A 21,965-nucleotide genomic window follows, 5' to 3' on the forward strand; every position below is an offset into this window, starting at 1 on the left:
TGTGCTACTGTTACCCAGATCTACACTGGATTACACTGTATAACACTGTGCTACTCTTACCCAGATCTACACTGCATTACACTGTATAACACTGTGCTACTCTTACCCAGATCTACACTGGATTACACTGTATAACACTGTACTACTGTTACCCAGATCTACACTGGATTACACTGTATAACACTGTGCTACTCTTACCCAGATCTACACTGGATTACACTGTATAACACTGTGCTACTCTTACCCAGATCTACACTGGATTACACTGTATAACACTGTGCTACTCTTATCCAGATCTACACTGGATTACACTGTATAACACTGTGCTACTCTTACCCTGATCTACACTGGATTACACTGTATAACACTGTGCTACTCTTACCCAGATCTACACTGGATTACACTGTATAACACTGTGCTACTCTTACCCAGATCTACACTGGATTACACTGTATAACACTGTGCTACTCTTACCCAGATCTATACTGGATTACACTGTATAACACTGTGCTACTCTTACCCAGATCTACACTGGATTACACTGTATAACACTGTGCTACTCTTACCCAGATCTACACTGCATTACACTGTATAACACTGTGCTACTCTTACCCTGATCTACACTGGATTACACTGTATAACACTGTGCTACTCTTACCCAGATCTATACTGGATTACACTGTATAACACTGTGCTACTCTTACCCAGATCTACACTGGATTACACTGTATAACACTGTGCTACTCTTACCCAGATCTACACTGCATTACACTGTATAACACTGTGCTACTCTTACCCACATCTACACTGGATTACACTGTATAACACTGTGCTACTCTTACCCAGATCTATACTGGATTACACTGTATACCTCTGTGCTACTCTTACCCAGATCTATACTGGATTACACTGTATAACACTGTACACTCTTACCCAGATCTACACTGGATTACACTGTATAACACTGTGCTACTGTTACCCAGATCTACACTGGATTACATTGTATAACACTGTGCTACTCTTACCCAGATCTACACTGGATTACACTGTATAACACTGTACTACTGTTACCCAGATCTACACTGGATTACACTGTATAACACTGTGCTACTGTTACCCAGATCTACACTGGATTACACTGTATAACACTGTGCTACTGTTACCCAGATCTACACTGGATTACACTGTATAACACTGTACTACTGTTACCCAGATCTATACTGGATTACACTGTATAACACTGTGCTACTCTTACCCAGATCTACACTGGATTACACTGTATAACACTGTGCTACTCTTACCCAGATCTACACTGGATTACACTGTATAACACTGTACTACTGTTACCCAGATCTACACTGGATTACACTGTATAACACTGTGCTACTCTTACCCAGATCTACACTGGATTACACTGTATAACACTGTGCTACTCTTACCCAGATCTACACTGGATTACACTGTATAACACTGTGCTACTCTTACCCAGATCAACACTGGATTACACTGTATAACACTGTGCTACTCTTACCCAGATCTATACTGGATTACACTGTATAACACTGTGCTACTCTTACCCAGATCTACACTGGATTACACTGTATAACACTGTGCTACTCTTACCCAGATCTACACTGGATTACACTGTATAACACTGTGCTACTCTTACCCAGATCTATACTGGATTACACTGTATAACACTGTGCTACTCTTACCCAGATCTACACTGGATTACACTGTATAACACTGTGCTACTCTTACCCTGATCTACACTGGATTACACTGTATAACACTGTGCTACTCTTACCCTGATCTACACTGGATTACACTGTATAACACTGTGCTACTCTTACCCAGATCTACACTGGATTACACTGTATAACACTGTGCTACTCTTACCCAGATCTATACTGGATTACACTGTATAACACTGTGCTACTCTTACCCAGATCTACACTGGATTACACTGTATAACACTGTGCTACTCTTACCCAGATCTACACTGCATTACACTGTATAACACTGTGCTACTCTTACCCAGATCTACACTGGATTACACTGTATAACACTGTGCTACTCTTACCCAGATCTACACTGCATTACACTGTATAACACTGTGCTACTCTTACCCATGATCTACACTGGATTACACTGTATAACACTGTGCTACTCTTACCCAGATCTATACTGGATTACACTGTATAACACTGTGCTACTCTTACCCAGATCTACACTGGATTACACTGTATAACACTGTGCTACTCTTACCCAGATCTATACTGGATTACACTGTATAACACTGTGCTACTCTTACCCAGATCTACACTGCATTACACTGTATAACACTGTGCTACTCTTACCCAGATCTACACTGGATTACACTGTATAACACTGTACTACTGTTACCCAGATCTACACTGGAATACACTGTATAACACTGTGCTACTCTTACCCAGATCTACACTGGATTACACTGTATAACACTGTGCTACTCTTACCCAGATCTACACTGGATTACACTGTATAACACTGTGCTACTCTTACCCAGATCAACACTGGATTACACTGTATAACACTGTGCTACTCTTACCCAGATCTATACTGGATTACACTGTATAACACTGTGCTACTCTTACCCAGATCTACACTGGATTACACTGTATAACACTGTGCTACTCTTACCCTGATCTACACTGGATTACACTGTATAACACTGTGCTACTCTTACCCAGATCTATACTGGATTACACTGTATAACACTGTGCTACTCTTACCCAGATCTACACTGGATTACACTGTATAACACTGTGCTACTCTTACCCAGATCTACACTGGATTACACTGTATAACACTGTGCTACTCTTACCCAGATCTATACTGGATTACACTGTATAACACTGTGCTACTCTTACCCAGATCTATACTGGATTACACTGTATAACACTGTGCTACTCTTACCCAGATCTACACTGGATTACACTGTATAACACTGTGCTACTCTTACCCAGATCTACACTGGATTACACTGTATAACACTGTGCTACTGTTACCCAGATCTACACTGGATTACACTGCATAACACTGTGCTACTGTTACCCAGATCTACACTGGATTACACTGTATAACACTGTGCTACTGTTACCCAGATCTACACTGGATTACACTGTATAACACTGTGCTACTGTTACCCAGATCTACACTGGATTACACTGTATAACACTGTGCTACTGTTACCCAGATCTACACTGGATTACACTGTATAACACTGTACTACTGTTACCCAGATCTACACTGGATTACACTGTATAACACTGTGCTACTCTTACCCAGATCTACACTGGATTACACTGTATAACACTGTGCTATTCTTACCCAGATCTACACTGGATTACACTGTATAACACTGTGCTACTGTTACCCAGATCTACACTGGATTACACTGTATAACACTGTGCTACTGTTACCCAGATCTACACTGGATTACACTGTATAACACTGTGCTACTGTTACCCAGATCTACACTGGATTACACTGTATAACACTGTGCTACTCTTACCCAGATCTACACTGGATTACACTGTATAACACTGTGCTACTCTTACCGAGATCTATACTGGATTACACTGTATAACACTGTGCTACTGTTACCCAGATCTACACTGGATTACACTGTATAACACTGTACACTCTTACCCAGATCTACACTGGATTACACTGTATAACACTGTGCTACTCTTACCCAGATCTACACTGGATTACACTGTATAACACTGTGCTACTCTTACCCAGATCTACACTGGATTACACTGTATAACACTGTGCTACTCTTACCCTGATCTACACTGGATTACACTGTATAACACTGTGCTACTCTTACCCAGATCTACACTGGATTACACTGTATAACACTGTGCTACTCTTACCCAGATCTACACTGGATTACACTGTATAACACTGTGCTACTGTTACCCAGATCTACACTGGATTACACTGTATAACACTGTGCTACTGTTACCCAGATCTACACTGGATTACACTGTATAACACTGTGCTACTCTTATCCAGATCTACACTGGATTACACTGTATAACACTGTGCTACTGTTACCCAGATCTACACTGGATTACACTGTATAACACTGTGCTACTCTTACCCAGATCTACACTGCATTACACTGTATAACACTGTGCTACTCTTACCCAGATCTACACTGGATTACACTGTATAACACTGTGCTACTCTTACCCAGATCTATACTGGATTACACTGTATAACACTGTGCTACTCTTACCCAGATCTATACTGGATTACACTGTATAACACTGTACACTCTTACCCAGATCTATACTGGATTACACTGTATAACACTGTACACTCTTACCCAGATCTACACTGGATTACACTGTATAACACTGTGCTACTGTTACCCAGATCTACACTGGATTACACTGTATAACACTGTGCTACTGTTACCCAGATCTACACTGGATTACATTGTATAACACTGTGCTACTGTTACCCAGATCTACACTGGATTACACTGTATAACACTGTGCTACTGTTACCCAGATCTACACTGGATTACACTGTATAACACTGTGCTACTCTTACCCAGATCTACACTGCATTACACTGTATAACACTGTGCTACTCTTACCCTGATCTACACTGGATTACACTGTATAACACTGTGCTACTCTTACCCAGATCTATACTGGATTACACTGTATAACACTGTGCTACTCTTACCCAGATCTACACTGTATTACACTGTATAACACTGTGCTACTCTTACCCAGATCTACACTGGATTACACTGTATAACACTGTGCTACTCTTACCCAGATCTATACTGGATTACACTGTATAACACTGTGCTACTCTTACCCAGATCTATACTGGATTACACTGTATAACACTGTACACTCTTACCCAGATCTACACTGGATTACACTGTATAACACTGTACTACTGTTACCCAGATCTACACTGGATTACACTGTATAACACTGTGCTACTGTTACCCAGATCTACACTGGATTACACTGTATAACACTGTGCTACTGTTACCCAGATCTACACTGGATTACATTGTATAACACTGTGCTACTGTTACCCAGATCTACACTGGATTACACTGTATAACACTGTGCTACTGTTACCCAGATCTACACTGGATTACACTGTATAACACTGTGCTACTGTTACCCAGATCTACACTGGATTACACTGTATAACACTGTACTACTGTTACCCAGATCTACACTGGATTACACTGTATAACACTGTGCTACTCTTACCCAGATCTACACTGGATTACACTGTATAACACTGTGCTATTCTTACCCAGATCTACACTGGATTACACTGTATAACACTGTGCTACTGTTACCCAGATCTACACTGGATTACACTGTATAACACTGTGCTACTCTTACCCAGATCTACACTGGATTACACTGTATAACACTGTGCTACTCTTACCCAGATCTACACTGGATTACACTGTATAACACTGTGCTACTCTTACCCAGATCTACACTGGATTACACTGTATAACACTGTGCTACTCTTACCCTGATCTACACTGGATTACACTGTATAACACTGTGCTACTCTTACCCAGATCTACACTGGATTACACTGTATAACACTGTGCTACTCTTACCCAGATCTACACTGGATTACACTGTATAACATTGTGCTACTCTTACCCAGATCTACACTGGATTACACTGTATAACACTGTGCTACTCTTACCCAGATCTACCCTGCATTACACTGTGCTACTGTTACCCAGATCTACACTGGATTACACTGTATAACACTGTGCTACTGTTACCCAGATCTACACTGGATTACACTGTATAACACTGTGCTACTGTTACCCAGATCTACACTGGATTACACTGTATAACACTGCATCTGGACACCTTAGGCCGCAGTTCGTTGTTCGACTTTGTAGTTGTGTCATCGGATTTGCGACTGTGTGTCTTGAACACCTGGGAGAAGAGAGGAGCGGAGCTGTCAAGTGACTTGTCAAGCTGAAGAAAGAGTCCTATCAGGCCTGGTTGGCTTGTAGGACTCTGGAGGCAAAAGATGGGTACCGAAGTGCCAAGCGGATCGCAGCTTCAGTGGTGGCTGAGGCAAAAACTCGGGTGTGGGAGGAGTTTGGTGAGGTCATGGAGAAATATTATCGACAGGCACTGAGAAGGTTCTGGCAAACTGTCAGGCACCTCAGGAGAGGAAAGCGGTTCCCGACCAACACTGTATACAGCGGGGCTGGGAAGCTGCTGACTTCGACTGGGGATGTGGTTGCACAGTGGAAGGAATATTTCAAGGATATTCTCAATCCCACCAACGATCCTTCCCTAGAGGAGGCAGAGCGTGGAGATCCGATTGAGGGCCTGCCCATCACTTGGGCTGAGGTAACCAAGGTGGTTGGAAAACTCCTTGGTGGCAGAGCACCGGGGGTGGATGAGATCCGCCCGGAATTCCTGAGGGCTCTGGATGTTGTAGGGCTGTCCTGGCTGAAACGCCTCTGCAACATCGCGTGGACATCTGGGGTGGAATGGCAGACTGGGGTGGTGGTCACGCTTTTTAAGAAAGGGGACCAGAGGTTGTGTTCCAACTATCGGGGGATCACACATCTCAGCCTACCCAGTAAGGTCTATGCAGGGGTACTGGAGAAGAAAGTCCGACCGATAGTTGAATCGCAGATACAAGAGGAACAATGCGGGTTTCGCCCAGGTCGTGGAACACTTGACCAGCTTTTTACCCTCACCAGGGAGGGAGTTTGCCCAACCAGTCTACATGTGTTTTGTGGATTTGGAGAAGGCATTCAACCGCATCCCACGGGGGATTCTGTGGGGAGTGCTCCGGGAGTACGGGGTGAGGGGCTTGTTGTTATGGGCCATTCAGTCCCTGTACAAACAGAGCAGAAGCTTGGTTCGTATAGCCGGCAGTAAGTCGGACTGGTTTCCAGTCAGGGTTGGACTCACTGGATTACACTGTATAATGCTGTATTGCACTATACTACACTACTACCCTGATCTAACACTGCATAACTGTGTTAAACTGTGTAACTATATTATTTTATAACTGTGTAATTCTGTATTTCTCTGCATGTTATATAATAACTCTGCATAACTGAACTGCATTTTTCTACACTGAAAAACAGTTTTAACTTCAGAAAGTCAGAAATCTCACTTGCACTTCCTGTGGTGAAAAACAAATGCACACACGCAGTATTACTTCCTCCGCAGAGAGATACAGTGAAAAGAGAGAGAAACAGTGAAACTGTGAAACAGTGAAGTGTGAAACCCTAATAGGGCACTTTTGTTGCTGTCTGCTGGTCAGTGGAGCTGGGTGAGGCACTGTGTGGGGCAGACCGAGTTACTTTTACTGTATTGCACTGTTGTATGTACTGTAGTACATGACCTCTTTAGTGGATTCACTGTCCACTTTATCAGCTCCACTGATCATATAGCCTCACTATATATGGATAGATATGGTTCTACAGTTACAGACTGTAGTCTATCATACTTTTTACCCTGTTCTTCAGTGGTCAGGACCCCCTTGGACCCTCACAGAGCAGGTAATATTTATGTTGCACACTTTCATGACAGCACCAACTCAAGGCTTTTACAGAAAATAAGCAAAACAAAATTTTGTCATAAAAGCAGCTCTAGAAAGAAGAGACTTAAGACTCCTTTGAAACAGAGACCCAGAGTTTCGTAGAGACTCAGGAAGCTGAGTCCATAATCGTAAACCTGACACACTAAAAGCATGGTCACTCATGGAGCTCGGCTCACTAGAGCAGCAGGGAAAGCTACAGCAGCACCGTTAAAGTAAGACAGAAGCAGAAACAACTTTGAGCAGAAAGAGGATGATAAAGCCAGAAGTCAAACCAGAGTGGCCATCGCTTTCCAATGGTGAGAAACCTGAGAGAGCTGACCGGCTGGAAAGCGACGCCGAGGCTGATGCTTTACCATAATTACCTGCTGTGTTTTGTTTATGGGGAATCTGTTATTTCACTGTATCATGTAGCCAGTGAAGCTAATACCCAGCGCTAGTGGAAGCTGAGCTGTAGGTGTGTGCTCATGTGTTTGGGGGCGGATTTGGAAGCAGGGCTGAAAGTGAAGGAAGGGATTCTTTTGGCTGGATTTTTTCAAAAACTAGGGCTGTGTCCAGAAACTTTTGTCCTTCGCTTCACTTCCTACTGCTCCTCTCCTCTTCCCGAAGAACAGAGAGGGCTCGAGGATACGAGAGGAGCAGGAATCAGTGTCGACTACTGACAATATGAGCCAATCAGAATGCTCGCTTGAAAGCTCGGCCTAAGCTGCTGCTTGGAGCCCCCACTGTTCACATTTGTGTGGTTTTCCTTTTTTTTTTTTTTTTTTTTTTTTTGCCAATTTATTCATATCCAGCTCCATCCACTAGTTCTGTCTCCCCCTGTCACACCACACCTCTAGGTCCAGTGGTGGACGAAGTACCCAAACCATGTACATGAGTTAAAGTAGAGACATCCAAGGTAAAATATTCCTCCAGTTAAAGTAGAAGTTCCTCCCTTTAGACCTCCACTTGAGTAAAAGTACTAAAGTATTTACCTTCAAATGTACTTAAGTATAAAGTAAAAGTACTAAAAGAGTCATTCTGGCTCTGATGTCCTGTTTTTAGCATTTTACCATTTTTGTAAGAAGATTTGTAAGAAACAATGAGCTCCTTTACTATGTTGATCTGTAGGCGTCTGTTCATAAACATAAACCAGCCCAAACTCATTTACTATAAAATGAAATGGTGTTTGTAGAAATTCAGAAAAAAGCTGCGTCAGTCTCGACTGCATATGTGGACATATTTCTATATTGTGCTCTATTTACACAAAGTTGGGTTAGTTCATCATTTATGTTGAACAGACTCTCCCAAAGTTTTACGCTGCTGCACTGACGTTGAACCGCGTGCTGCACTGGGTCGGTATGACCAACAGGTCAAAACCAGCTCTAAACAAAGTGACCGCTGGGCCCTGATTGGTGCTCTGGCTTTGCGCTTCTTTCGTTTTGACATGTTATGTTTTTATACACAGAGAAACCAAAAGGAACGACAGATTTCTTAGAATGTAGGAGGAAATGTAGGATGTAGGAGGAAAAAGTCCAGAATGGAGAAACTTCAGTACAGATACTAAATACTAAAGTACAGAAACTCATTACATTTACTCAGTTACTGTCCACCACTGCCCAGCTGTAGGAGGGTGAAGGTAAACAGTCTTTCTCTGAGTTCTGAGAAGCTCCAGAACATCTTTACAAACTGCTACTAACGCAGCGTCTCTGTACAGCTGAACGAGCTTGGAGGAGACGCTGACCAGCAGATCTGTTACACCAGCTAACAGCACCTGCACTGACTAGCATCGCACTGAGTGATGGGGAGATGGGGAGCTATCCTGCCCACCCAGAGAGAGTGAGGACGATTGTGCCCACTTGGACTCCCGGTCACCGATGGCTGCAGAATCACCGGTGATTGAACTTGTGACCTTCTGATAACAGACCCAACGCTTAGATGAATACACCACTCAGGAGCCCTTAATTAACACCAGGTACAAAATACATGTACACACTCTATCTAAGCCACTTATCCTTCTGGATGTGTGTGTGTTGGCGGGGGAGCTGGTTTGGGGGGCTGGATGCTGGTCTGAGTGGATCAGACACAGCAGTGCTGCCGGAGTTTTTAAAAACCTCAGTGTCACTGCTGGACTGTGAATGGGGCAGTTGTGGGTTGGAGGTTAGGGATCCAGCCTTGTGACCGGAAGGTCGCCGGTTCAATCCCCAGATCCCCAGGACATGACTGAGGTGTCCTTGAGCAAGACACCTAACCCCCAACTGCTCCCCGGGTGCTGCGGATTGGGCTGCCCACCGCTCCGGGCAAGTGTGCTCACTGCCCCCTAGTGTGTGTGTGCTCACTAGTGTGTATGTGGTGTTTCACTTCACGGATGGGTTAAATGCGGAGGTGAAATTTCTCCATTGTGAGATTAATAAGGGTCACTTAATCTTAATCTTAAGAATAGTCCACCAACCAAAAATGTGCAGCGTCCTGTGGGCAGCGTCCTGTGACCACTGATGAAGGACTAGAGGATGACCAACACAAACTGTGCAGCAGCAGATGAGCTGTCGTCTCTGACTTTACATCTACAAGGTGGACCGACAGGGTAGGAGTGTCTAATAGAGTGGACAGTGAGTGGACACAGGGTTTAAAAACTCCAGCAGCACTGCTGTGTCTGATCCACTCAGACCAGCACAGCACACACTAACACACCACCACCACGTCAGTGTTACTGCAGTGCTGAGAATGACCCACCACCCAAACAGTACCTGCTCTGTGAGGGTCCATGGGGGTCCTGACCACTGAAGAACAGGGTAACAGAGTATCAGAGAAACAGATGGACTACAGTCTGTAACTGTAGAACTACAGAGAGCAGCTATACAGTAAGTGGAGCTGATAAAGTGGAGAATGAGTGTACTTTACATTAACCAACATATTCACACACAGTTATTTCTGTCTGTGTAATATTTCCACATACATTTAAAAACAGATAGTATATTTGGTTACTATGGTCATTTCTTCTGAAGTATATTTTAGTGTTTGGAATGTATTTCAGCATCGACTGCTGTTAAAATGCATGTTAAATGTATTTCAAATGTACAGAAATACATGTCCATATATTTTTATCCATATGGGATTATAGGAGCAAGTTATAGTGCAGGAGAGGAAGGCTGAGTTATTCTGGTCATCACGCTCGGCCTGACGTCATGCACCTTTGAAAAGGTTCAGAAACCCCTGTCATTTATCTGCTGTTATTTTTCTAAAGGAATCTAAAGTTGAATTTAAAGGACTGTTACCAAGGCAATGACTTTAACCCCTTAATCTGGGTCTTTAAGTGAGTCTCTCAATTCCTCACTTTCATACAGTCAAATGCAAAAATTACCCAGCACAGTTTCTATTCATATGCTTAATTTAACTAATCAGTATGATAGTGTAAGTACAGTACTATTAACTGTCTATTAAAACTTGCTAACGTCTGTTTGGGTTAATTATTTAGCGTTTCACCATCAGGTAAACCAGGGGTGCCCAAACATCTGCAAAAAAGTAACTGCAGAACACAGTTTAATAGCAGATACTGAATAATTCATAGTAGATGCTGAATAATTCATAGTAGATACTGAATATTTCATAGTAGATACTGAATAATTCATAGTAGATAATTAATAGTAGATACTGAATAATTCATAGTAGATACTGAATAATTCATAATAGATTCTGAATAATTCATAGTAGATGCTGAATAATTCAAAGTAGATAATTCATAGTAGATACGGAATAATTCATAATAGCTTCTGAATAATTCATAGTAGATGCTGAATAATTTATAGTAGTTACTGAACAGTAAGTATGAATATTAATTAGTGAATAATAATCCTGAGTTAAACACATTTCAGTTTGCACACAGTAAGAGAGCAGAGTGCTGGGTGACTCACCTCAGTGCGAAGTCCTTTACGTTGTCCTTCAGTCTGTAGATCCAGTCGGGTTAGTCCACTCTGGCAGGAGTGTTCACCACGCCGTCACTCCGGCACTAACACACCAAAGTGCCATCGCCCTCTCTCACTCTCACTCTCTCCGTCTCACTCACTCTCTCTCTCTCTGCTCTCTCTCTCTCCGTTTCTGTCTCTCCCGCTTTTCTGTAGTGACAGTGTCTCAGTGTGCTGGTTAAAGTTTCTCTGTCACTGTTCACTGAGTGTGTGTGTACACCAGGGCCCGCTTCACTGCTTCTGCTTTTGCTTTGAGGAAGTTGTCAGACTGCAGGAGAACTGAAGCGGACTTTGAAACACAGTCATCGTGTGGGGATTTCCTCTTCTGGGTGATGTTTACCACTACAGGTACCGCACACACACCACACCCAGCTACACCCCATCTGCACAGGGGTCATATCACAGCATTCACATTCTGCACTAAGGAGTTCAATGTTTACTGTAAAGAAATCTGCCGTTCAGTCCCTGCAGCACATATGAACACTGAACTGCACTTTAAAATGTTAACACGTTTACATTTTTATCTATTCATCCTAAAAAACATAAGCCCCGCCCACTCAGCCTACAGCAGTTTAGCCCCACCCATTCAGCCTACAGCAGTTTAACTCCACCCATTCAGCCTACAGCAGTTCAGATAGATAGATAGACAGACAAACAGATAGATAGATAGACAGACAGATAGATAGACAGACAGATAGACAGACAGACAAGCAGATAGATATATAGATAGACAAACAACCAGACAGATAGACAAACAGACAGACAAACAGATAGATAGATAGACAGACAGACAGACACTTAGATATATATATATATACAGACAAACAGATAGACGGACAGATAGATAGATAGACAGACAGATAAATAGATAGACAGATACATAAATAGATGGATAGACAGACAGACAGACAGACAGACAGACAGACAGATAGATAGATAGATAGATAGATAGATAGATAGATAGATAGATAGATAGATAGACAGACAGATAAATAGATAGACAGATAAGTAGACAGATTGACAGACAGACAGACAGACAGACAGACAGACAGACAGACAGACAGATAGATAGATAGATAGATAGATAGATAGATAGATAGATAGATAGATAGATCGGGGCACTTCCATCATCATTTGTTTGGAATGATTTATCACTCTATAATGGAAATTCTACTATGCTATATTCAGAAGTACCGCACTTCAGCTCTATTACAACTTATCAATACTTTGGTAACATTTCCTATGAATCCTGTATTTATAATGCATTATAAATGTGTTCATAAGGTGTAATATTGCAAATACAACACCTCACAATAGCAGCCATTAACATGGATAATAGTTAGAACTGCAAGCATAACACTCTATAAAGGACGAGCGTAAGGCTAACTCAGACTCCATAATGCACCACAATAGCTGTTTGTAAGAATTTTGTACACATTTATGCTGCAATGCATTATAACACAGTCATAACAGAGTTCTATACCAGGCCTAGTCAGATTCTCTGTTTCTATATCTGTGTGTGTCTCTTTGTGATGATCCCGCTCAGAAATCCAGTTCAAACCCTTCCTGAATCTGTAGAGCTGCACTTTCTGTCCCATCTGATCACAAGATCATACGAGACTCACATCCGGAGTTATAAGCCTATGAAGAGGGGCTGAGATGCACGTGATCTGCCTCTCACCGTGTGGAGCTGCTGGATTCATGTGTCTACAGACACACAAGAGATCACTAAGGACTGACCGTCATGCCAAACACCCTTCATTCTTCATTCAGTCCACATCGAAGACTCATGTGAAACGGCGTCAGAGAGTTTACAGCTGCTGAAGCTGCTGCAGCGGGATTGGAAAGTTGTGATGAAGATAACGGAGCATTTAGATATGAAACTTATGAGGATCATGAAACAGCAATGATACAGAAGATTATGTATCTACACTGCCTTTCAAATTGTGGTTCCATCTGATTAGAAATTAATAGATAAAAGATCCATTCTGATACACAAGATTTTATACATATTTATTTATTTATTATTTCATATCTGATTAATCTTTTTCTTTACCAAAAAGCTCAATAAAAACAATCTGGAATAAAATGTCCAATAAAATCTTTATTAATCGGGTGAGAACATGTCACGGCAGATTATTAAGAGCTACAATTTCATCTTTTAACTGAAGAGAATACATAAAGGGATGATGTACACTCTTTTTCTGCGTCATAAAATAGTTCTTTAGATTAAAGACAAATGTGCTAAATAGAACCTTTTTGAAAAGGGTTCTATACAGCACCAAAAATGGTTCTACTATTCTAACAAGCTTGTATCGTAACAGCAGAAGAACCTTTTTTTGTGCTATGAAGAACAACACATTTGCCATCAATCTGAAGAACCATTCTACCATGCAGAGAACCTTTAAATCATGCAGATGTTTCTTTGAGTGTTGATGGTTCTATATAGGAGCATCTGTCTTTACAGAAGGACCATCTCCTTTAAGAACATACAGGAGGTGTAGAACAGATTCCGGGGTGTAGAGCTCAGAGATGCTGAGCTGGTTCAGTTGGAGGAGTCTGAGCTGGTCTGAGCTTCTGAGGTTCTTCTTTTGGGGAACGGAGGAAGTTCTCGTGACAGAGACGCCAAATCCAGCTGCTGTTCAGAACAAACACATCCAGCTTTACTTTCTGGTGGTTATTCACTGAGTAGAACACTGGAGGTGGTGCATTATTTTGGATATCGTCTCAGCTGTGATTCAGTAGAGTAGATCTCACAGTAGATCACCTTCAGCTGAGACTGCAGCACTGTGCAGCTTTAACACTGCAGGTTCACATAGAGGTGAAGACAGTGAAGCGAAGAAGCCTCATATGGGAGGCAAATCCAGCCAAAAAAGGAAATAACATTAAAACAGTAAAATGTAAACGCAAACCTCTTTTTGCAGCTTCTTTTTCCAAACATCTGCGCAAACAAAAATACCACCAAAAAGAAAGCCCGGGCTTGTAGATAGTCTCATTGTGAGGTATTGCTTCTTTCCACAGATCCACTGACCGTTTATTCCTGAGCTGACCTGTTTTGTCTGTTTGTTGACCTGATCCCTTTTGCACTGTTCACCTGGTTATGTTTGTGTTTTTGTGTATATTGTCTTTTCTGGATTTGACCATTGCCTGTGACCCGACTACGATTGTGGATCCTGTTTTGACCAGTAAAGCCTCTCGTTCACCTTTTACCTGCGAGCGTCTGCATCATTCTGTCGCATTACACAGCTGCATATCTGAGAAACTGAAAATGAAAAAATCAGCAGCAAAATGAGAGTTTGTGATTCAGTTTTCAGCACCGACACGCTTTAAGTGTCAAGAATGAAAAGGCAAATGCAAATGATCATCGGCGCCACCTGCTGGAGAGTTACTTTTCATTTCCCACTTTGCATTTTTTTTTCCAAACTGAGCAACATACAAATAGATGTTAATTAGCACTAGGCAGGGATACTGGGTACATTTTAGGACATCCTCAGACCTCAGAGTCAGAACAGTATCATTCCTCAAGCTAAACAACTTCGAGTCTCGAGAAAAAACACCGTCATGACTCAGATCTGGTGAAACTGAACATCAGACCAAACGGCCTCAGAGAAACTGTGTTGTTATACTAGCATTTTTATCGGGATACACAATAAGTTATACGAACGAGTATTTGCTCGACCAGGCTTGCGTTTGGTCTGATACCTTTTCTCTGAGGCCGTTTGGTCTGATGACGTTTTCCTGAAGAAAGATAAATGACAAACAGCTTTTCCTAATTTCTATTTTTGTTTTGTCACTGATTGCTCGAGCCCATGTGAAAAATGAAATTGCGAATGTCGGTATTTCATTTCATTTTCAGTTTTGGCAGGATGTTTGCGCAGATGTTTGGAAAATGAAACGGCAAAAATAGATTTGCATTTTATTGTTTTAATTTTAATGAATTTTTTGGCTGGATTTGCCTCCCATAGCCTCAAACATATAGCTTTAAATATGCCATGTTCTGATCCCTCTGCGCTCAAGGTCAGAGCAAACTCACATGCAGGCTTACATTACAATGGCACAGCTTGTTCTTGTGTTGCATTATGAAATGCATTGCAGCATGTTTGAATGCAACTCTGTGGGGAAACCCTGTGTGTGGCGTTTGTGTGCTGGTATGAGGTATGTCTCAGGCCTTAAATTGAAGGAATAATCCACTAGAGGCTGATTGTCACTGCGATCTTACCACAGGGAGGGTGTTATTAGCGGTAAGACCACCTTCCCATGATAAATGCACGTTAACATGCGGCCTCGAGTGGCTTATTACTTTAATAAACACAGTCCTTTATTAACCCCTTACCATCCCAGGTTTGCTATATACTAAAGCTTTTTATTCAGTAACTACAGGGAGTCAATGCAATATGCATTATGTAGATATGTAGTTCCTTTAGAGCACGAGTCATAATACTGCAGACCTCAGCTCACTCATTAAACACATCTGACTCAGCTAATTAGCAAGGCAGACAGACAGACAGACAGACAGACAGACAGATAGATAGATACATAGATAGATAGATAGATCAGGCAGACAGACAGACAGATGTGGGGTGGTGGTATTTGCCTGTTGTATGTAGTGAGGCATCTCCTGCAGCTCTGGGTGGAAGTATGGAGTGATGGTGTGGTTTCGGAGGGCATGGCGGCATCGTCTCTCCTCCTGGAGATCAAACCTGGAGAAGGTCAGAGCTGAAGCAGTCAGAGAACTCAGCTGACCCCTCACCAGCACAACACAACATGACAGCTTTCAGCTCTTTTTAAAGACTCTGATCAGATGTAATGTAGACTCAAACAGAATGAAAATGAGTTGCAAATGTAAGTCACTGTGCAGTCACGTGTAAACGCAGCTGCCTTTATTACACTGAGAGGAAAACAGACTAATCCACTAAGATGTCAGGACAAATCGGGGAAAATCTGAATTTTTGGTGAGCCACTGTTTTGAATAGTGAAGCTCTGCTAACAGCGGAGGCTGAACCTCACTGTGTGGCTCAATACAGTAATAGTGAACGAGAGCTGCTGTTACCTGAGGTGGTCAATCCTGTCCCTCCACAGAGAGTCCTGCTTCTGCTCCTGCCTCTGACCCTCCGCCCTGAAACACAGTGCACCCTGAGCAGAGGAAGCTGCACAGTTTTGCTTCTCTGTCAGCTTGATAGTGATACTGTTTAATATTGGACACTGAAAATCTGACACACAAACCAAAAATCCCCAGAACTTTTACTCATTTCTTTACTGGAATCCACCATTTTTGTACAATAAACATAATCTAAAGGGCCAAAATTCTACACATGAGACCCCCTTGTTCATGTTGATGTGGTTTATGTACCATAAACAATCATAATTTTCAAACAATAATGTTTATTTGACTCTATTTGTCCCTTCAAATTCATCAGCCTGTTTTTGCTACTGTACCTTTAAGACTAATATATGTAAATGAGCTCTGTTATGATTGGCTGCCCTGTATTTCAGCTCATTCAAAAAGCAGTCTGGGCTGAAATGCTCCTTATAACTTCATTGTGAGTGGGCGGGGCTAAACTGCTGGAGGCTGAATGGGTGGCCAGCTCCTGCAGCACCATTTAAGGTAGTACAAGCTGGCGAACAGGAACCTCAGCTCCCGCATCTCTAACAGGATCCCAACAGCTTTAACTCAGAGCTGTTAGCTTCTCTGCTCATTTTGCTCCGGACAGTTTCTCAAAGCTCAACCTCAAGCAGCTTGGCTCAGCGTCTGACCCTGAAGAGACGGAGATGCAGCTCCACATTTATTATCACCACAACCCCAACAGCAGCCTGTAAGCAGCCCCGCTGAGGGAGATTATCTGTTTCTGATGAAGCTGATCATCTTAAACTGAGAGCTTCACGGTGAGAACAGCTTTAATTCAATTTGTGGTGTAATTCACTTTTTAGCTGATTTACACGGAGGGTCAGTTTATTTTCCTGCTGTTTCTTTTCACGTGTTGCTGCGGTCTGAGCCACTGTGGTGCCTCACTGTAAACCAGCCAATCAGAGCAAAGCTCATCAGATCATTCATGAGCCCCCTAAAAAAGTTAAACAGCTTGTTTCCATCTATGGCCGGCGTATTTAATTTAAATTCGATAAGGTCCCGTTAGAGAAACTTTCCTCAAGTGAAGGTCCAGAACATCATAATGTCTAACTTGTATTATGACTCAGTACCATATACTGTTTACTGAAGTAGCCGAGTAGGAATACCAACATCGTATAAAGTCCAGTTCAGTGATATTTCAACAACATTTACTGTCAGTTTTCTCTTTTTAGATCACGTCATGTGGAATAACTTCCCTCTGACTCACTTTCTTCTCTGACTGCTATTTCTCCCCTCGTCCCTCCCCTGTGTGGCGCCACTCACTCGAGTCTCAGAGCTCATCATAATGCACAGATCTGATTGGCTGAGTAGCGTCACATCTGACATTTACAGCGCATGTGATTGGTCTGTGAGTCTCCCAGGTGCTAAAGTGGCACCATAAGGCTAGAAATGTTACAAAGATTAAAACAGGACCACTCCATCCAAATCAAATAATTCTACACAGTTTATTATTTATAGGTCCAGGTCCGCGTAGAACAGCGTCTGGGTCCAGACTCGGACTGCGGCCCGCCTATTAGTGACCTAGTGAGTTCTAGGGTGATGTCACAGGGCTATAAATGGGTGTAAAACCACATCTGGGCATTTGTTACCCTGAGAAAAATCACATACTTTCTATATAGACATCGGAGAAAAAGTTAAATGCTGAATTAAGCTGTTAATTAAACTCACTGCTCAAACTCAGACTCTCTCCTGCTTCACAAACATCTCCATCAAAGCATCCCTGGAGCCAGTTATGATAAAAGCACATTGACTCCTAGCATTTTGACTCTCAGAGTCACTGGCCAAGAGTTGTCTAAAAAGTCTTTTAGAATCGACTCCCTGTCACTGGTGTGTGATACGCAAATGGCTAATTCTGCTGTCAATCATACAAACGCAATTTCACTGGAGTGACTGGGTTGAAGACTGATAGCGTTATCACCACAAGGCCACTCCCACTGAAGAAGGCCACTCCTGCTGAAGAAGATTTGGCTAAAGGACTAAATAATGCCGTGATTGTGGACAGAGTTACCGCTCCACAGCTTCATCCTCCTGCTGGTCAGTGACTGGACATTGGGACACCGCCGTCACAGCCTCAGTGTACAGAGAGGCAAGATCTGCTGAGACAGAGACAGAAACATGTTTTTATGATGAAACAGGTTTTTTGTAAATGACATGACTGGGGCGCAAACTGCAGATGGAGGGCAGGAAGTGAAGGCAGGAAGCTGTCACAAGCTCTCTGAATGCCCGTGGTTTGCATCATCTATGGTTGCTCAAGTTGATCTAACCAAGAAACCACAAGGACATATTATCAAGTACCAAAGGTTGACGTTCACGTTCGTGCAAGAAAAACACCAGCAAAATGGCTTCGTCTGCAGTCGAGAGGATCGGCAGGTTGATTGATTGATTGATTGCCACTTGACAGTCGCAACGTCGGTGGTCATAAACATACAGTATAATACATATACAGGAAACACTACACAACACAGGACAAGGTATAATATAGGACAGCCATAAAAACTGCACAGCAACTTCATCTGTTTGTTCTTACAAGGGCTGGAAATCTCACAGTCAGACTGTATTTACACACCTCAGAGGAGTTTAGTGACCTGGCAGAATAAAGCTGGTCTTGAAGCAGGTCGTCTTAGTTTTTGTGAATCTATAGCGCCTCCCAGAAGGAAGGGTTTGGAAAGGACAGCTCGCTGGATGAGAGGAATCAGTCATTATTCTCTTTGCGCTGAATATAAACAGAATCAACTGAAAGAAAGTCACATTCAAAATATGTCTGAAGTTTTACGGGTCTGGATATTTAGATTTCCATACCACACTGTAAAAGATCACATGACAACACTTTCAATAATGGAGGAATAAAACTGAACCAGTAGATCTTTTCTGACTTTATATTTTCTTGATTGTCTCAATAAGAGCTACCTTTGTTGAGATTTTTATATTTTATGTAATTATATGATCAGAATGAATGCTCCATTTCAACGAATGCCTAATGTAAGTTTCCAGAAATAGGATGGATAGAAAGATACTTTATTGATCCTAAAGGAAATTTAGCAGCCAGTAGCAGACACACAACACTGTACAGTAATAGTAATGAGGATAAAGACAATATTACAGGAAGAATAAATATAAAGATCCTATCTACAGGCAGGTATACAAATAGAATAGGTATGATAGGTAGATCTATAACCTGAGATGAGAGATGCAGAGCAATAATGACTGTACAAGGAGGTACAGGTAGCAGCATATAATGACCACACTGAATGAATAAATATGTGCAGATATTGTACCAAAATAAAGTGTCTAATGTCCAGATGTGCAAGATGCACAATAAGGTATGCAGAAAGTACAATATGTGCAGCACACTGTCTATATGTGCAGATGAACAGAGAAACACAAGATACGCATGAGATTGAGATTCAATCCTCCTCTCTCCCTCCTTCTCTGCTGGCCCCCCTCTGGGGAGAACGGATCTCCTGAATCTGTCGATTGAGTAGCTCTGATAGCAACCTTCCACTAAACATGCTCCTCCTGTCCATGATGATGGTGTGCAGTGGGTGGCCATCATCCTCTTTAATGGAGAAGTGTTTTATAAGTGTTTTATTCTGCACAGTTCGTTTGGTGATATGCAGATTAAATATAACTTTGATGTTTCCCTGCTGGCTGAAAAGTTTATCATAACCACTGAGACAGCAGCTGAGAGCCAGAGGCTCTTCCTGATGCTGTATGAGGCTCTCTGGACTGGGGACCTGGGGCCATATTACAGAAAATTCTGAGAAAGTCTGAGATCATATCTTATTTGCTTTGTTGTCATGGCAATGTGGAGTTTTAATAAGAATTTCCTCAAAAATTACTACTTTAAAATGACTAAAATGTATATATATATATATATATATATATATATATATATATATATATATAAAATTTAAAACTAAAAGTTATAATCATATAAAAATTGTTGAAATAAAGTTAGAGTTGTATAGCTGAGACAGACAGATCTCCTCAGCAGAAAACAGGCCTAACATTTGTATGTATGGGACAGAATGAACTTCTGACCCAGGCACAGGCAGTGCATTGTATAAAAGGGATTTTTAGCTGGTGGAAAGCACCTGGAGATGGGAGGACTGAGAAACACTGCATGCACAGCAAAAATATGAAAACAAGCTAGCTGATAATGAGAAGACTGGATGATAAGGACTAGTAAAAGCTGGTCTGTGTGTCAAATTAACGAGGAAAGTGCCCAACCAAAGGCCTTGAGGAGGGCAGGATGACTCGATACAAGATCTAAAGAGTGCTGGGAAATAAGGGTTTCCAAAAGACTTGTTAAACTAATACATAATGGGAACCAAAAGGTGATTCAGTATAGTAAGGGATGGGCGGAGTGAAGAACTCACCTCGAAATGGGATATAAAGAAAGATGCTTTGTGATGATCTTTGCATTTGGTTGTCCGGGAACCATCATGCCACCTGAAGCTCAATAAATGAAGAGGGCTTTTTCCTCCCTTCCACCAGAACTCAGTGGCTGAAGGCTTTTACTCTACTTTCTTTTATTTTTGGTTGAATAAACTTTTATTTTTGTTTATCTTTGAAAGTGATTAGACGATAATTAGAACAAAACCACAGTACAGAATAGTCTTAGTATTTAAACGTCATCTGTCGGGGACATCCATAAGTGTATCTTACTTCAAGACAAGAAAACGGTGTTACAGAAACCGCAGAACGTCTTAACGTCTGTTTCTAGTGTTTAACGCAGTGATGATCAGCCCAGTTCAATATAACCAGCATAATGAACTCCATTTATTTCTACTATAAAACGCGGCTTTCACTGGGAGATGTTTTTCTTTTCTAACTCTGTGGTTTAAAAATCTCAGACACTGCCGATTCAAACTCCACCATCCCTCTGATCACCTTCCTGTGTTAATGTTGATGATGAAATATTACAGTGGTAGTGGTCAATAATGAGGAGACAGAGCTGAACGTGTGCTTGTTTTTTGGAGGAGTAACGTTAGCGCACCCGGCTAAAGCGTTTGGGAAATGGAAACTGAAACTGGGGATCGGCAATGCACTGATAAACAGCAGGGGGAGCTCTGATAAACAGCAGGGGGCGCTCTGATAAACAGCAGGTGGAGCTCTGATAAACAGCAGGGGGCACTCTCACAGTATTTTTAACTTGCAGTTTATCGCACTTTAGTTTTGCTTCACCTTTTCTTTACATCAGTAACAGTAGCTAGCGTTAGCTGTCTTGCTAACTAACTTGTTTACGTTTCAGCTGTGACGTA

At 41.9% G+C, this 21,965-nt stretch overlaps 2 protein-coding genes across 5 annotated transcripts in view; both read right to left on the minus strand.

Annotated features, from left to right (window-relative positions):
- dennd2da (DENN/MADD domain containing 2Da) overlaps positions 1 to 11,811 on the minus strand; it is a 57,795-nt gene extending 45,984 nt beyond the window's left edge. For all 3 annotated transcript variants that reach the window (XM_037535863.1, XM_037535864.1, XM_037535862.1), the window contains exon 1: positions 11,526 to 11,811. The gene's annotated coding sequence lies outside the window, so the exon portion shown is untranslated. The remainder of the gene's footprint in view (positions 1 to 11,525) is intronic.
- A 1,849-nt stretch (positions 11,812 to 13,660) lies between these two features.
- The window catches only part of spag17 (sperm associated antigen 17), a 67,317-nt gene continuing 59,012 nt past the window's right edge, over positions 13,661 to 21,965 (minus strand). The window contains exons 37-40 of one of the 2 annotated variants that reach the window (XM_037535611.1): positions 18,710 to 18,797; positions 16,627 to 16,692; positions 16,171 to 16,276; positions 13,661 to 14,214 (exon numbers count right to left, since the gene is read on the minus strand). In XM_037535611.1, coding sequence (XP_037391508.1) covers positions 14,122 to 14,214; positions 16,171 to 16,276; positions 16,627 to 16,692; positions 18,710 to 18,797 — 353 coding nt within the window. In that variant the 3' untranslated portion in view covers positions 13,661 to 14,121. The remainder of the gene's footprint in view (positions 14,215 to 16,170; positions 16,277 to 16,626; positions 16,693 to 18,709; positions 18,798 to 21,965) is intronic. The other variant, XM_037535612.1, reaches the window with a different exon arrangement.

This window comes from Pygocentrus nattereri, chromosome 28 (assembly GCF_015220715.1).
Source record: "Pygocentrus nattereri isolate fPygNat1 chromosome 28, fPygNat1.pri, whole genome shotgun sequence".
Classification (NCBI taxonomy): Eukaryota; Metazoa; Chordata; class Actinopteri; order Characiformes; family Serrasalmidae; genus Pygocentrus; species Pygocentrus nattereri.